Genomic DNA, 17,344 nt, shown 5'->3' on the forward strand with positions numbered 1-17,344 from the left:
GATGAATGGGAAAATCTCTGTCACATTTCCATGGTCAGGCAGCTTTGGAACCATGCAGGTGTAATGGGTGAAAGTCAAACATCACGAACGTCTTTAACTTGATCCCTCTCTCATTGCACCCCACCCACTGTTAATGTAAGCAGAAACTACTGAAATGTGCAGTGTGAAAGGATTCCCACAAATCTCACGAGAATATCCATACCACCCATTGCTCCTCCCCTTTGCTCACCGACAATGGTTTCTGCTTCTGCACTTTGGCACTTTTACAGCACAGAAGGACACCATTTGGCCCATTATGCCTGTACTGGCCCTTTGGTCGAGCTATCCGATTCGTCCCACTCCCTTGCTTCTTCACCTGTGACTACTTTCCCTTCAAATATTTCGTAGAATCATAGAATCCCTACAGTGCAGAAGGAGGCCATTGGGCCCATCGAGTCTGCACCAACAACAATCCCACCCAGGCCCTATCCTCATAATGCAATGTATGTACCATTCTAATCCCCTGACATTAAGGGACAATGTAGCATGGCCAATCAACCTAACCCGCACATCTTTGGAATGTGGGAGGAAACCGGAGCACCCGGAGTAAACCCACGCAGACATGAGGAGAACGTGCAAACTCCACACAGACAGTGACTAAAGGCTGGAATTGAACACAGGCGCAGTGACGCAGCAGTGCTAACCACCGTGCCTTTTAAGTGAGCATGTCTCCCCTCTTTCCCACTCCATTCTTCATCTGGAATCATAGAAATTTATCCAATTCTCCTTGTAAAGTCGCGTCCGCTTACACTTCCAAGCGATGTGTATCAGATCATCACAGCTCACTCTGTTTTCTAAAAAAACTCCCCCATGTTGCCTCTGGCTCTTCCCTATTACCCTCAGTCTATGTACTCTGCTTACTAACCCTTCATTTACTCAATCAAAACGATTCAGGATTCTGGCTACCTTTATCAAATGTCCCCTTTGCCTTCTCTGCTCAAAGGAGAACAACACCAGCTTCTCCAGGCTCTCCACGGAACAGCATCTTCATCCTTGCGCCCACCCTGTACCCGTGGTAAACGCCCCTGTGTTTAATGCTGTCGGCCCATTCGCCTAACTTAAGTGAGAAGCAAAATACTGCGGATGCTGAAATACGTATGAGATACGGAAATCTCGCCCGTCAACTCTGTTTCTCTCTCCCGCAGATCTGTTGAGTTTATCCTGCATTTTCTGCTTTCATTTATTACAGCAACATTTAAGGTGCAGATTTAGATAAGCCTTGAGGTGGAGATGCCAGCAATGGACTGGGATGGGCACAAGTAAGAAGTCTCACAACACCAGATTAAAGTCCAACAGGTTTATTTGGAATCGCAAACTTCCAGAGTGCTGCTCCTTCATCAGGTGAGTGATAGGGCATGTTCCTGATGGGACTGAAAAAAAAACTCCCACTGAAATATAAAGCGATATAATGCTATGATCTAGACTGTGTTTGGAAGTCAAGATGAGAACACAGCAGCTTGAAATCAGGTGATTATTGAAAGTCATAGCTAATTCAGAAATAGTTAGTGCTGGAGATGCAAATGTTACAGTAATTGTATATCCACGTACTTTAAATGAACACTTTTTAAAAAAGTTTATTTATTAGTGTTACAAGTAGGCTTACATTGACACTGCAATGAAGTGAAAATCCCCTAGTCGCCACACTCCGACACCTGTTCGGGTACACTGAGAGAAAATTTAGCATGGCCAATGCAGACCTAACCAGCACATCTTTCGGACTGTGGGAGGAAGCCAGAGCACCCGGAAGAAACCCACGCAGACATGGGGAGAATGTGCAGACTCCACACAGACAGTGACCCAAACCGGGCATCGAACCTGGGTCCGCGGCACTGTGAGGCAGCTAACCACTGTGCCACATGAGCGGAGGAGGTTACTGAGATGGCGAGCGGAGCGGGGGTGGGTGGGGGGTGGGGGGGGGGGGGTGTTGAAGCACAAGGATGATGATTTGAAGTGCAAGGCATTTGGGGAACAGGGAACCGATGTGAGTCAGAAAGGACAGGGCAGGTAATGAGCAACATTCTCTATTGTGGAGGGAGCTTGATACCAAGAAACAGCCAAAATGTGAGCACATTTTCAGCAAAAGGTCATTGGATAATAATCGGAACATGGAGCCTGACTCATTCACTCGACAAATTCCTCAGAGGCTATTTCCAATGAATCAATTACTTTTTAAAAATTCATCCGTGGGACATGGGCGTTGCCGGCTGGCCAGTATTTATTGCCCATCCCTAGTTGCCCTTGAGTGATTGATACAACTGAGTGGTTTGTGAGGCCATTTCAGAGGGCAGTTGAGAGTCAACCACATTGCTGTGGATCTGGAGTCACATGTAGGCCAGACCGGGTAAGGACAGCAGATTTTCTTCCCTAAAGGACATTAGTGATCCAGATGGGTCTTTCCGATAATCAACAATGGTTTCATGGTCATCAGTAGATTCTTGATTCCAGATATTTTTTATTGAATTCAAATTCCACCATCTGCCATGGAGAGATTCGAACCTGGGTCCCCAGAACATTAGCTGAGATTATGGATTAACAGTCCAGCGATCGCCTTCCCCTAAACTGTCACTACCCCAGCTGAGATTAGATAATTTGAAGAAAGATTTGCATTTATATAATGCTTTCCATGCTCACAACACATCTCAATAGCCAATGAAGTACTGTTAAATTGTAATCATTTCTTGGCCAGGACACTGAGAGAACCCTCACACCCCCCCCTCCCTCCCCAGCCCCTGTCCCCAACTCCCCCGAACCTGCAGTTCTTCAGGATGTTTCCACGAGTAGGAAAAACTAGAACCAGAGGGCACAGCCTCAGACTAAAGGGATGATCGTTTAAAACAGAGATGAGGGGAAATTTCTTCAGCCAGAGAGTGGTGAATCTGTGGAACTCTTTGCCGCAGAAGGCTGTGGAGGCCAGGTCATTGAGTGTCTTTAAGACAGAGATAGATAGGTTCTTGATTAATAAGGGGATCAGGGGTTACGGGGAAAAGGCAGGAGAATGGACATGAGAAAAATATCAGCCATGATTGAATGGCGGAGCAGATTCGATGGGCAGAGTGGCCTAATTCTGCTCCTATGTCTTATAAAATAGCGTCACGAGATTTTTACTCGTCGAAGAAGACAGACTTCACATCTGCTAGACAGCTCCTCCCACAGTACGGCACTCCCTCAGGATCGCATTGAAGGGTCAGCCTTGCTTAGGTGCCCAAGTCTCTGGAATGGGACTTGAACCCACAATCTTCTGTCTCAGGGAATAAGAGAGCTGCCTACTCAGCCATAACTGGCGTGTCCATCCTGGGACCACTCTGATCTGCGTGCCTCGATATCAGGCAACAATACGTCCACCCACTATAATTCTTCAGCATTAAAATCTGTCGCTCTTTTTTATTCATTCACGGGATGTGGGCATCGCTGGCTAGACCAGCATTTATTACCCATCCCTGAGGGCAGTTTAAGAGTCAACCACATTGCTGTGGATCTGGAGTCACAAATAGACCAGAGCAGCTAAGGACGGCAGATTTCCTTCCCTGGGGCGGCACGGTGGCACAGTGATTAGCACTACTGCCTCACAACGCCAAGGACCCGGGTTCGATTCCCAGCTTGGGTCACTGTCTGTGTGGAGTTTACACGTTGTCCCTGTGTCTGTGTGGGTTTCCTCTGGGTGCTCCGGTTTTCTCCCACATTCTGAAAGACGTGCTGGTTAGGGTGCATTGACCCGAACAAGCGCCAGAGTGTGGCGACGAGGGGAATTTCACAGTAACTTCATTGCAGTGTTAATGTAAGCCTTACTTGTGACTAATAAATAAACTTTACTTTATTACAGGACATTAGTGAACCAGGTGGGTTTTTACGACAATCAACAATGATTTCATGGTCATCATTAGACTTTTGATTCCAGGTTATTGTTGGAACCCATGTAATACTCCCCAAACTCTATGCACCAGAAAATCAGTTACAGAAAAATGCTGGAAAATCTCAGCAGGTCTGACAGCGTCTGTGGACAGAGAAACAGAACTAACGTTTCGAGTCTGGATGATTCTTCGTCAGTACCAGAGAATGTTTGAAATGAAACTTAAATGTATATTGCAAATATGACATGTAATTGTAAGCCTAACGAGGCACCTTATGTATTATATTGAAAGAAATTGATCTGTATTGTACTTTAGAAGACAGTATTTATTTGACATTACATAATGTATTTTTTTTTACAAATTTTATAAATAAAGCATAATTTTTGGAAAAAGTAATTAGTAAACCAGTTGAGTTTTTGCAACAATGCAGCCATTTTCATAGTTACTCCCCAGCACCAGATCACAAATTAAACACTTTCAATTTTCTAATTAACCCTGGTGGGATTTGAACGAGCAACCTTCACATTACCCGTCCAGTACCTACATCGCCAGTCCATTATCAGAATCATTGGGCCACTTGCCTCCTTGTTTTCTGTAGTGATTTGAGGTGCCATGGAGATGGTTGCTGTGGAGATGGCTTTGAAGGGAACACCTCTGGCCTCGTACACGACAACGCAATTCATCCTTGCAATGCAGTGAGGGAATATTGTCCAGGCTGACAAATGGATCCCAAGCCGGAGGGTGAACTGTGAAACTAGACGCAAATCCTGTTCTTTGTTCATACACAGAATGCAGAATTACATATGTCTGACTCTTACCTACTAACCCAGTGTACCCGCAATGCATCTTTATACCCTTTTAGTAAATCAACTTATTCTTTTATTTATTCGTTCATGGGATGCGGACATGGCTGGCTAGACTAATGTTTATTGCCCGTATCCAATTTTTTAAATACATTTGTTCATGAGATGTGGGTGTCACTGGCTGGGCCAGCATTTATTGCCGATCCCTGAGGGCAAGAGTCAACTACATTGCCGTTTGTCTGGAGTCACATGTAGGCCCGGCTGGGGCAGATTTCCTTCCCCAATGGACATTAGTGAACCAGATGTGACAATCGACACTGGGTTTTATGGTCTTCATTCGATGTTTAATTCCAGATTTTATTGAATTCAAATGTCACCATCTGCTGTGGTGGGATTCGAACCCCGGTCCTGAGAGCATTACCCAACGGGTCGCTTGATTACTAGTCCAGTTATAATGCCACCACCCCACTGCCTCCCCTAATTGTCCTTGAGAAGGTGGTGGCGCGCTGCTTTCATGAGCTGCTGCAGTTAGCTTGTTGTAGGAACACTCAAAGTGCTGTCTGGGAGGGAATTCCAGGATTTCGACCCAGCGACAGTGAAGGAACGGTGATATATTTCCAAGTCAGGATGGCGTGTGGCTTGCCTGGGCAAGTGCATCTCTGACAACACTCAAGAAGCTCGACCACATCCAAGGCAAAGCAACCCGCTTGATCGGCACCCCATTCTGCCACCTTCAACATTCACTCCCTCCACCACTGATGCACAGTGTATGTACCAAATAGAAAACGTACTGCAAGACTCCCTCGACAGGACCTTCCTAATCAATTGAACAAGCCCTTCCAGGTTATTGTAAAGAAAAGTGAAAACAAAGGAAGTTTTTTACATTAAAATGCCATCATCGGGATTAAGATGGACTCCAAAAGTCTCTCTTTATACTCTTGTATGTACAGCAACAAATAAGATTATCAAACAAAATACCTAATTAAACAAATGGACAGTCCATTAAAAGGCACTGTAACAAAGACAAAACTTTAAAGGAAACTTATACAATTAAATTGAAATGTTGGCCGGAATTCTCTGGCCGTTCACGCCAGTGGGATTCTCCGAGACCGCCGGCAGCGCACCACCGCCCACGGGTTTCCCGCCAACGTGAATTTCCACTGACAGCACTGACCAGAGAATTCTTCCACTAGCAAACAACACGCCACCTCCCGCCGGTGGGAAACACGCAGTTGAGAGGCCGGAGAATCTCGTCCAATGTTTCTCTTTATTCATTATTTATTTATTAGTGTCACAAGTAGGCTTACATTAACACTGCATTGAAGTTACTGTGAAAATCCCCTAGTCGCCACACTCCAGCGCCTGTTGAGGAACACAGGGAGAATTTAGCATGGCCAATGCACCCAACCAGCACGTCTGTCAGACTGTGGGAGGAAACCAGAGCACCCAGAGGAAATCCATGCAGACACGGGGAGAACATGCAAACTCCACACAGACAGTGACCCAAGCCAGGAATTGAACCAGAGTCCCTGGCGCTGTGAGGCAGCAGGCCTCACCACTGTGCCACCATGGGGCTGAAAAAGCACTCCTGTCTCTACAGTGGCCACTAGTTGTGCAAGGCTCAAACATACCAGTAGACACCATGCGCTCCCTTTCCAAGGACACCCAAACACGAACAGAGCCACAGAAGAGGGGCCAATAGTTGGGCTGGATGACCCCCTCAACTGCCCACTTCCTGGACCTATTAATGGTCACTTTGGCCATGCCCTGGATCAGACCATTGAGAATGCTATCTCCCCTTATGCTCTTTTCATAAAACAAATGATCCAAAATCAATAAACAAGAAGGGATCACAGTCCCTGGTGGGGCACTGTAGCTAAAATAGAACATCAAAAGAAAACTTAATTAACTAAACCAAAACGTTGCTTCCAGGATTGATGAAGCACTGCGGCCCCTGCGGGGCCCACTGGTTACGGAAGGCCTGAAGTGTCCCGATGGACATCGCGTGCTCCCTTTCCAGGGACAGGGTGGCACAGTGGCTCGCACTGCTGCCTTACAGTGCCAGGGACCTGGGTTCAATTCCTGGCTTGGGCACATTCTCCCCGTGCCTGCATGGGTTCCGTCCGGGTGCTCCGGTTTCCTCCCAGAGTCCGAAAGACATGCTGGTTAGGTGCATTGGCCATGCTAAATTCTCCCTCAGTGTACCCGAACAGGTGCCGGAGTGTGGCGACTAGGGGATTTTCATAGTAACTTCATTGCAGTGTTGATGTAAGCCTACTTGTGAGACTAAATAAATAAACAGATAAATAAATAAACCTGGCTGCGAATGTAGAGGGGCAAACAGTCGGGTCGGATGGCCCTTTTGAGTGCCCGCTGCCTGGACCCGTTCATGGCTGGGCACAGGAACAGGTTCACGAGAATTCGGTTCCTCTTGGTTATCTTTTAATAAAACAAATAATCCAAAATAAATAGATAAATAAGAGGGAAGGTGGGTATCACAGCCCCCAGTGGGGAGTCTCCCTCTATATGTGCTCAAGATACCAAATCAAATACAACCCTCCACCTTTTTATGCTTAAACTTAACAATCTAGCTAACTTAACATTAACACAGGTGCCCTCACTCCTTATTACTGTCCAAGGACATTGCTGGAAGTGTGTGTGTGTCTAGTGAAGATAGGATTGAGCTCAACTGTGATACACCTATGGTGGGATACTGTGCCACCCATAGCGAAGGCTGACACATGACTAATAGCCACCTGGGAAAGATTCTGGAGGACAAGTGCTACCTGTGGAGCCATCCGGCAGCAAGGACACCCGGCATTCAACAGAGGAGGAGACGAAAGGAAAGGCGGATGGAAACATTTTATATTCCAAACTTTGAAAGCATCGTCTCCTGCCATTTTGATTCATGGCGCTAGGGGCTCAGCAACACTCTGTTTAATCACATGCACTGCAGGTGTGGAACATAATGGATTCAACATATCCTCGCCAGGGTAACAAATCAGCACATGGTTGTGTAAGCTACAGGTGGTAAATGTAGAGGTGGTGCTTGAACTGTCTGCTTTCACCTTTTCACCAATTAATTAATCCCTAATCAGACTGGTTTGTTTAGCCTCTGCTGTGCCTCTCCGGAATCGAACCCTTCGTGTTTCTTACAGGATTTGTACAGAAAGGTTGTTTTTGAGGCTTAAAGCTTCCACATTGGTTGTTATTTCCCACATGAAGTGACCGTATTTTCTTGGTGAAAGTTGAACATTATTGAAATGAACATCCTCACCCTTCGCTTTAGACTGGGAGATAGGTCCAACCAACGGGAAATAAGCAGGGATTTTGACAAATTGACGATTGGTGAATTGATTAATTTTAAACACCTTAGACAGGGTTTTCCATACCTTCCCCCCGCCGCAGCAATGTATTGTGGCGCCGGAGATGGCCCACCAATTGCTGGCATCTTCCAGTCCCGTCGCTATCAAATGGGTTTCCTATTGATCGCACGCTCTGCCATCGGGGAACCCACAGCGTGTGGGGGTCACCGTCGGCAGGATCGGAAGATACCGCCAGCGGGAGTGTCTGGAAAATCCCGCCACTTATTTACATCCGCAAATCCCTCCCTGTCTTTGTAACATCCCCCGAACTTACAATGTGAGACAAGGTACAGGAAAGAGACAGAGAATCTGGTGAACTGGTGCAACAACAATAATCTTTCCCTGCAACCAAATCACTCAAAACAATCATGGCTGATCTATGCCGGCCGAAGCTCCTTTTCTGCGCCATTTCCTCATACCCCTCCATACCTCGATCTATCAAATATTTACCCACCTCCACTTTAAATACTTCCAATGATCCAGCCTCCACCACCCTTTGGGGCAAAGAATTCCAGAGATTCATCACTCTCTACGAGAAGAAATTTCTACGCACCTCAGTTTTAAATGGCCGGCTCTTTATCTTGTAGCCATGTCCCCTTGTTCAAGACTCTCCCACTGAAAACATCTCACCATCTACCCTGTCAAGCCCCCTCAGGGTCTTATATGTTTGAATAAGGTCACCCCTCACTCTTTTAAACTTCAAGGAATTGCACAGTGGTTTAGCACTGCTGCCTCCCAGCACCAGGGACTCAGGTTCAAATCCCGGCTTGGGTCACTGTCTGTGCGGAGTCTGCACGTTCTCCCTGTAACTGCATGGGTTTCCTCCGGGTACTCCGGTTTCCTCCCACAGTCCGAAATATGTTGGCCATGCTAAATTCTCCCTCAGTGTACCCGAACAGGTGCCGGAGTGTGGCGACTAGGGGATTTTCACTGCAACTTCATTGCAGTGTTAATGAAAGCCTACTAGTGACACTAATAAATAAATAAATTTAAACTCCAAGGAATACAAACATCCAATACAGAATATTTAGTCTCTCTTGATAGGACAACCCTCTCATCCCATGAATTAGCCTGGTGAATCTCCTTTAGACTGCCTCCAATGTTACAATTGTTTATTTATTTATTAGTCACAAGTAGGCTTACATTAACACTGCAATGAACTTAGTGTGTAATTCCCCTAGTTGCCACACTCCAGCGTCTGTTTGGGTACACTGAGGGAGAATTTAGCATGGCCAATGCACCCTAACCTGCACGTCTTATGGACTGTGGGAGGAAACTGGAGCACCCGGAGGAAACCCACGCAGACACGGGGAGAACGTGCAAACCCCACACAGACAGTGACCCAAGCTGGAAATTGAACCTGAGTCCCTGGCGCTGTGAGGCAGCAATGCTAACCACTGTGCCACCGTGCTGCCCCTCTACAGCAAGGACATCTTTCCTCAGATAAGGACACCAAAACTGCATACAATGCAATTGGGAGAATAGGAGAATGATCTGCGAGTAAGATTTGAATTAACGTTTCCTGTTACCTTAGAAACAGGCAGACAATCTCTGGGAAGGGATTAAACAGATAATGAAAGGATTGTGGTTGAATTCCAAGTCAAGGGGCCGTCAGGGGAATAATCATATCGACGGCAAGAAGAACAGCCAGCGACTAGAGGTGTAGGGAAGGCGATGGCCTAGTGGTATTAGTGCTAGACTATTAATCCTGAAACTCAGCTAATGTTCTGGGGACCCTGTTTCGAATCCCACCACAGCACGTGGTGGAGTTTGAATTTAACTTAAAAAGATCTGGAATTAAGAATCTACTGATGACCATGAAACCATTGTCGATTGTCAGAAAAACCCATCTGGTTCACCAATATCCTTTCGGGAAGGAAATCTGCCACCCTTACCTGGTCTGGCCTACATGTGACTCCAGAGCCACAGCAATGTGGTTGACTCTTAACCGGGCAACTAGGAATGGGCAATAAGTGCTAGCCAGTCAGCCATGTCCCATGAATGAATTTTAAAAACCTGAGAATTTTGAACTCCATCATTTCAATAAACAAACCAAAAAGAGTTGTCGGAATCGTTGATGCAATTCAATAGTTCAAGCTGGAAATTTAATTGAATCACATCTACATTTCCCAAACTTGAAACTCGATTGCAAGTAAAAGTCCAGTTAAACATGTAAGTTATGGAACGACACTTCAGCAGACATTCTCAAAAGGCAATTAGATGCATTTCTGTGGAGAGAAAGGACTGAGGGATTTAGTGAGCAGAAGGGTCAGTGGGAAATGACCTATCAAGAGGCCACACTTGGAGTATGTGTGCAGTTTTGGTGTCCTTATCAGAGGAAGAATGTCCTTGCTATAGAGGGTGTACAGCGAAGGGTTACCAGGGTTGGCAGGTCTGTCATATGAGAAGAAATTAAGTTGGTTAGGATCACATTCACTGGAGTTTAGAAGAGTGAGACGAGATCTCCTAGAAACATTAAATTCTAACAGGGTTAACAGGATAGATTCAGAAGGAGTGATCCCGATAATGGGGGAGTCCAGAATTAGGGGTCATAGTTTGAGGATAAGGATTTTAGGATTGAGGTGAGGAGAAATTTCTTTACCCAGTGAGTGGTGAATATATGGAACTCACTACCACAGAAAATAATTGAGGCCAAAACATTGTATGATTTCAAGAAGAAATTAGATATAAAGTTTAAAGGTTATTTTATTAATGTCACAAGTAGGCTTACATTAACACTTCAATGAAGTTACTGTGAAAATCCCCTGGTTGTCACACCCCGGTGCCCGTTCTGGTACTCTGAGGGAGAATTTAGCATGGCCAATGCACCTCACCAGCACGACTTTCAGACTGTGGGAGGAAACCGGATTAAGGTGAGAAGTTTCTTCACCCAGAGGGTGGTGAACGTGTGGAATTCACTACCACAGAAAGTAGTTGAGGCCAAGAAGAAATTAGATATAGCTCTTGGGGCGAAAGGGATTAAGGAATATGGGGGGGTGGGGGGAAGGGGGGAATCAGGATATTGAACTTGATGATCAGCCATGATCAAAATGAATGGTGGAGCAGGCTCGAAGGGCCGAGTGGCCTACTCCTGCTTCTATTTTCTATGTTGCTATGTTTCTAACCCAAAGGCTTGTGTTCCAGTGATCTGCGCTGTTTCTGTTAGGTTATTAATAACAGACTCATCTTTTATGCAGTATAAATTCATACTGCACTGTCTAAAAACACTGAGCAAAATATAGCAAGGCTAATAGAGTCATTACAAGGAAATAATCTGACTCCAGGGGCTCACGTGACATGACAAGCTACAGTTGTGTTATTATAATCATGAATATTTCAATATAGCATCAGAAAAGATCAACAATTTGTAATACACTGTTAACACAAAAGGGGTCAGGACTATCTAACCTTACCAAAAACCGAATAATAAATATTCAAACAGTAATAACAGATAACTTTGAGGCTGAGTGACACCATGGGTGGAATTTTCCAATCCCGCTGTCTACAGGAATCGTAACGGGCGGGACAGGACCATGCAAAGGTCCGTTGACATTGGGTGGGATTATCCGGTCATGGGGCGAGGGTGGCTGGAAAATCCCGCCCAATCAGTCTAGCCTTGGCATTCAGGTAACCGCTGAGAAAGAGAGTTGATCCAACGTGGAGCTCACTGCCACATGGAGTGGTTAAGGTCAACATTGAAGATGTATTGAAGAGGCATGATCAATATGGGAAGGGGAATGGAGTTATACTCTGATGGGGGTAGGTGAAGTGTGGGTGAGAGGGGATGGGGGGGCAACTCCTCACATGGAGCACAAGCATCAACATGGACTAGACGGGTCAAATGGCCTGCCTGTGGGCTGGATATTCTATGGTGGGATGTGAAACCTCTTTCCAACGACTATCCTTCCTCAGGCACCATTTCTGGCCTGAAGGGTCTTAATGGTGAAATCCCCTCATTCTTCGAAACTACAATGAGTCTCGGCCCAACCTGCTCAACCATAAGATAAAGCCATTATCCCAGGAATGAGTCAAATGAATCTTCTCTGAACTGCTTCTAATGCATTGATGTCTTTGTGGGCGACACGGTGGCACAGTGGTTAGCACTGCTGCCTCACAGCGCCAAGGAGCCGAGTTCGATTCCTGGCTTGGGTCACTGTCTGTCGGAGTCTGCATGTTCTCCCCGTGTCTGTGTGGGTTTCCTCTGGGTGCTCCGGTTGCCTCCCACAGTCCGAAAGACGTGCTGGTTAGGGTGCATTGGTCATGCTAAATTCTCCCTCAGTGTATCCAAACAGGCGCCGGAGTGTGGCGACTCAGGGAATTTCACAGTAACTTCATTGCAGTGTTAATGTAAGCCTTACTTGTGACACTAATAAATAAACTTTAACTTTTTCAAAGAAAAGGCTGGGGATCGCAAAATCTCACACGAGAGGTCAAAAACGAGAATCTTGCCAGCGAAATCTTGCGACGCCATTGATTCTGCCCCCCCACCCCCCTCGCCACCCCTCTGCCAGTGATGCAACAAGGTTCACGCCCAGGAAGGTCGGGGACCTCATTTAAATACATTAGCATGCCATTAGTGGGCTTCCCCAGCTGTATTGTCCCCTGCTCCACCCTTCCCCTCCTTATTCAGGATTTTCCTACATTAGCAACGTTTACGTCACTTCTGGAGTTCTGTTTACAACCGGCGAAGAAGCCACATTGGGAGGGGGGGGTACAGGTAAGTACAGTCAGCGGGGAGAGAGGAACATGCCCACCTGACACTGCCCCATGGAACTATTCCGGTGCTATGCCAGAGATAGTGCCAGTTGGGGAGGTCCATGGGCAGGGGGTGGGGGGGGGGGAGGGGATACGTTCTCCATGTCTGCAGGGGGTTTTCTGCTTGCGATTGAACCACTCTTTAAAACTGGCGGCCCTGATCTCTGGAAAGCGAGGCGGGCTCTTTTTATCGAAGAGTTGGAAAGGTTGGTGAGGGAAGCTGACTGTGCAGCCAGTGTGCTCCACACCGCTTTTCCCATCTGAGCCAGCACTTTGAAAGAAAGACGGTAAATTCTGCCCAAGGAGTCTGTCTGGTTTACAGGCTGCACAAGGCCTAAGCATGATCTCTCCTTTCCCACTCGCTGCCCCTCACCATGTTTACTCCCTTTCTCCTTTCTCTGTGCCTGACAGAGGTCATCGAATCAGACGGTGCAGAGGAGGCCCTTTGGCGACATAAAGTCTCCTCATCCTCCTCCCAGTCTCCTCACCCTCTTCCCTGTCTCCTCATCCTGCTCCCAGTCTCCTCAGCCTCCTCCCTGTCTCCTCATCCTGCTCCCAGTCTCCTCATCCTGCTCCCAGTCTCCCCATCCTCATCCCAGTCTCCTTGTCCTCCTCCCTGTCTCCCCATCCTCCTCTCAGTCTCCTCAGCCTCCTCCCAGTCTCCTCATCCTCCTCCCAGTCTCCTCAGCCTCCTCCCTGTCTCCTCATCCTCCTCCCTCTCTCCTCATCCTCCTCCCAGTCTCCCCATCCTCCTCCCAGTCTCCCCATCCTCCTCCCAGTCTCCCCATCCTCCTCCCAGTCTCCCCATCCTCCTCCCAGTCTCCCCATCCTCCTCCCAGTCTCCCCATCCTCCTCCCAGTCTCCTCATCCTCCTCCCAGTCTCCTCATCGTCCTCCCAGTCTCCTCATCCCCCTCCCACTCTCCCCGTCCTCCGCTGCTATCCATATTTCTGGCAGCAAGGACTGTGTTCTCCTGATGGTGAGGTGTTGCTGGCTGCCTTGACAAATCATGAGGCGAGTTGTGCAGGGCTTCTCTAGAATGGTGCAGGCAGCAAAAGCACTGCGTTAGCACCCCAGTGATCTGCCGGGTTATGTCCGGCAGTGACACTCTCACTGTGCAAATGCCTGCCACTTGTAAGTGAGCTGCACATTGGAGTGATGTGCCTGGATATCGTCTGGTGATGGGCATCCGAGGCTAGTGATTGGGCCGCATGAGTGGCCCTCCCTCATCTCAGTGGGCCACAAGATTGAAATCGGGCTTGTTCACTAACCGTGACCCCATGAATAAGATTCAATACATTTAATACACACCGAATATTTCATAGCGAGTTATAGAAAATGCTTCATCATTGAGTATTAATAGAACTATCATCGACGTCACATGGTAAAAATAAAAGCACTATTGACACTTTGGACACAGAGGGAGTGCACGGCTCTCATACTCAATGTTGTGAGAAATCAGCACGCACCTCACTTCACTCGTCCTTGTCTTACATGCGAGTCGCTTCAGTCACACCCGATGGAAAAACGCGACGCAGACAGAAATAATGGAATGTGGCAAACCTGCGCGTGGGCAACAGCCAACAAAACGTCTCACGGGAACCGCACTCAGAACCCAGAAGGGCCGCATGTGGCCCCCAGGCTGCAGTTTGCCCGCCGCTGACATAACCCCTCACTGCCTGTGCAGCTCACAACCTTTGGGTTCTTGACAAATAAAAGACAAACACTGCGGATACTGGGAATTTGAGATACAAACAGAACAGGCTGGAAAATCTCAGCCAGTCTGGCAGCATCTGTAGAGAGGAAACAAGAGTTAATGTTTCGAGTCCCCATAACCTTTCTGCAAAACTACAGCCAGGCGAACTCGAAACCTATGTTTCTCTCTCCACAGACGCTGCCGGACCTGCTGAGTTTATGCAGCATTTTCTGGGGTTTTTCTTTGGTTTCTCCTGGTAGTTGGAATGCTGATTGTACAGTGGACAGCCACTGAATAAAGACCTGATGATTGCTGTCAGGATATTGGGTGTTGTACGATGCACTGACTGTGGAAGTACATTGAGGGAGAGGAACCCCTTCCTGTTGTGGAAAAACACTGAATTTACGCACACTATAATGAGGTCAACCCCAGATCAACGCACACGTGGCACAGACACCAGTTTTGATCTGAAACGGTACTTCCCCGTCCCAAAATACAAGTGCTGCACATAAAATTATAGAACCCCTACAGTACAGAAGAAGCCAACAATTTTATCAAGGCCCTATCCCCGTAAGCCCACTTATTTATCCCGCTAATCCCCCTGACACTGAGGGTCAATTTAGCATGGCCAATCCACCTAACCTGCACATCTTTGGACTGAGGGAGGAAACCGGAGCACCCGGAGGAAACCCACGCAGACATGGGGAGAACGTACAGACTCCACACAGACAATGACCCAAGCAGGAATCGAACCTGGGTCCCTGGCGCTGCGAGGCAGCAGTTCTAACCACTGTGCCCCCGTGACGCTACGCTAAGTAACTGACGCCTGTTTTGAATTCACATTCTCCTGCCCACTGAGGGCACCTGGGAAAACAGTCCACTGCTGCAAGGCTCCCATTCGCTGCACATCTGGATCTGCTTCTGTCGCACTGTCATCGCAAGGAATGGTTCAAAAAGAGGAGGGTGAAAGACCTAAGTCAAACTGAAGCAGAACAGAATACTAATAAGAAGGCTCATTCACCTAGGATTGATTGTAAGGTCAATCCAGCTTTAGTAAGTGATTTGCATTGGTAATATTTCAAAGCGTCCCCAGAGAACATGGACGGTTAGTCCCATTTCAACAATCGATTCATTTGAATATTATCGCTTGAGACTGTGTATTCTCACTTTTTTTTATTTGTAAACTAACTGTTACTGTGGAGATGAATAAACTTCATCAACCTTCCCTGCTTGCGTAACCCGGGTTCGATTCCCAGCTGTCTGTGCAGAGTTTGTATGTTCTCCCCGTGTCTGCATGGGTTTCCTCCGGGTGCTCTGGTTTCCTCCCACAGTCTGAAAGATGCGCTGGTTAGGGTGCATTGACCCGAACAAGCAACCGGAATGTGGCCACTTAGGGGAATTTCGCAGTAACTTCATTGCAGTGTTAATGTAAGCCTTACTTGTGACACTAATAAATAAACTAAACTAATGCAAGATCTCTTCAGATGTAAGGTCAGAGGATTAGATTTTCAGTGCTCACATTGGCGGACAAGCAATAAAAAACATGTGAAACAACAGCAATTGTCGACAACCTACCTTTGTTTTCCTCCTGGTCCCTCGACATTTTCCCCTTCAGCGCTCTACTCCAAAGCCCAACGTGCTCCCCAGATCTCAGTTTGTCCGCAGAGTCTTGCGACACTGGTTTCAGCCAGGGGGGTCCGTACCTCCGCGGCAAGGCCAGAGGCTCCTTCTCCAGCACCTCCCGATAGCCCCTGGCGAAAGGCAGGAAGGCGAACTTCTGGAGCCCCCCGGCAGCCGCCGAGCCGCCCAGGGGTCCGCCGGCCGTCCCGTCGCCGGGGTACGAGTCCCTGCCAGCCAAGGTGGTGTCGCGCACAAACCCCGAGTGCAGAAACATCAGGCTGCCCGCCATGAGGTAAACGATGATGAAGGTGAAGAATCGGACTGGCTTCCGTCGGAAATACCGCTGGATCTTTATCGCTAATCTGGCCATTCCCAACTCATAACCTTCTTGTTTTTTTTAAGTGCTTTTGTAATTCAGGACGGCAGATACAAAAAAAAGAACATTATCTCAATCAAAAGCTTTTCCCCCAAAAAAATAATAATACAAAGGGAGGAAGTTTTTGTAATCCACACTCCGGCTGGAGCGACCACACAATTATACACTAATCGACTACTTCCTCCCAACTTGTGCTTCATCGGCTTTTGTGTGTCTCCTTGCAATACAAAAAGTAATCAAAAGAGCCATGAATTCCCAAGGTGGTCGCTCAGAAGGAAAGCGTCATTGTCGCTGCATTCGAAGAGTTATTTACCTTCCTTACCAGTAAGAGGAGAGGGACACCCACTCTATCTTCCCCCCCATACCACTCCGTCCACACTCTTCTGTCCAAACTGCTGTCCTTCTGAGATGCGATTTTGTGAGCAGCCTGCGTGTAATCTTACATTCGCAGCAGAGTATTTTGATATCCTCCTCCCTTATTTAAATTCTTCAGGAAGGCCCCGGGGAACCGAGTGACGAGGGGACGGATATCAGGTAAATGCAGTGTTTGTGGAGATCGTTTGGACGCAGATCAGCTGACGCAGTTCCCAATTCCTTTTCAACTCCGGATCGCAGCTTCCTCGTCAGCATCCTCCTTTGGGGGGATTTCTCTTTTGCCCCTCTGCCCCCAACTCAACTTCCACCACCGCCCCGCTCCCCCCCCCGCCCCCCCCCCCCCCCACCCACCCCAACCACACCCCCCTCTCCCCCACAAGCTCCCCACCACACACCCACTTCCTTCGAATGGGACTTGTTCAAAATGGCCTTCTGAGGAGCCAGGGTCGAAGCGCGTGGATGCCAGCG

The 17,344-nt window shown here is 47.6% G+C and overlaps 1 protein-coding gene across 1 annotated transcript in view; it reads right to left on the reverse strand.

Moving 5' to 3' along the window:
• The window catches only part of wscd2 (WSC domain containing 2), a 253,328-nt gene extending 236,716 nt beyond the window's left edge, over positions 1–16,612 (reverse strand). The window contains exon 1 of the mRNA XM_078227247.1: positions 16,081–16,612. Within this exon, the coding sequence (XP_078083373.1) occupies positions 16,081–16,495 (415 nt within the window). The 5' untranslated portion in view covers positions 16,496–16,612. The remainder of the gene's footprint in view (positions 1–16,080) is intronic.
• Between the last annotated feature and the right edge of the window lie 732 nt (positions 16,613–17,344).

This window comes from Mustelus asterias, chromosome 13, assembly GCF_964213995.1.
Source record: "Mustelus asterias chromosome 13, sMusAst1.hap1.1, whole genome shotgun sequence".
NCBI lineage: Eukaryota > Metazoa > Chordata > Chondrichthyes > Carcharhiniformes > Triakidae > Mustelus > Mustelus asterias.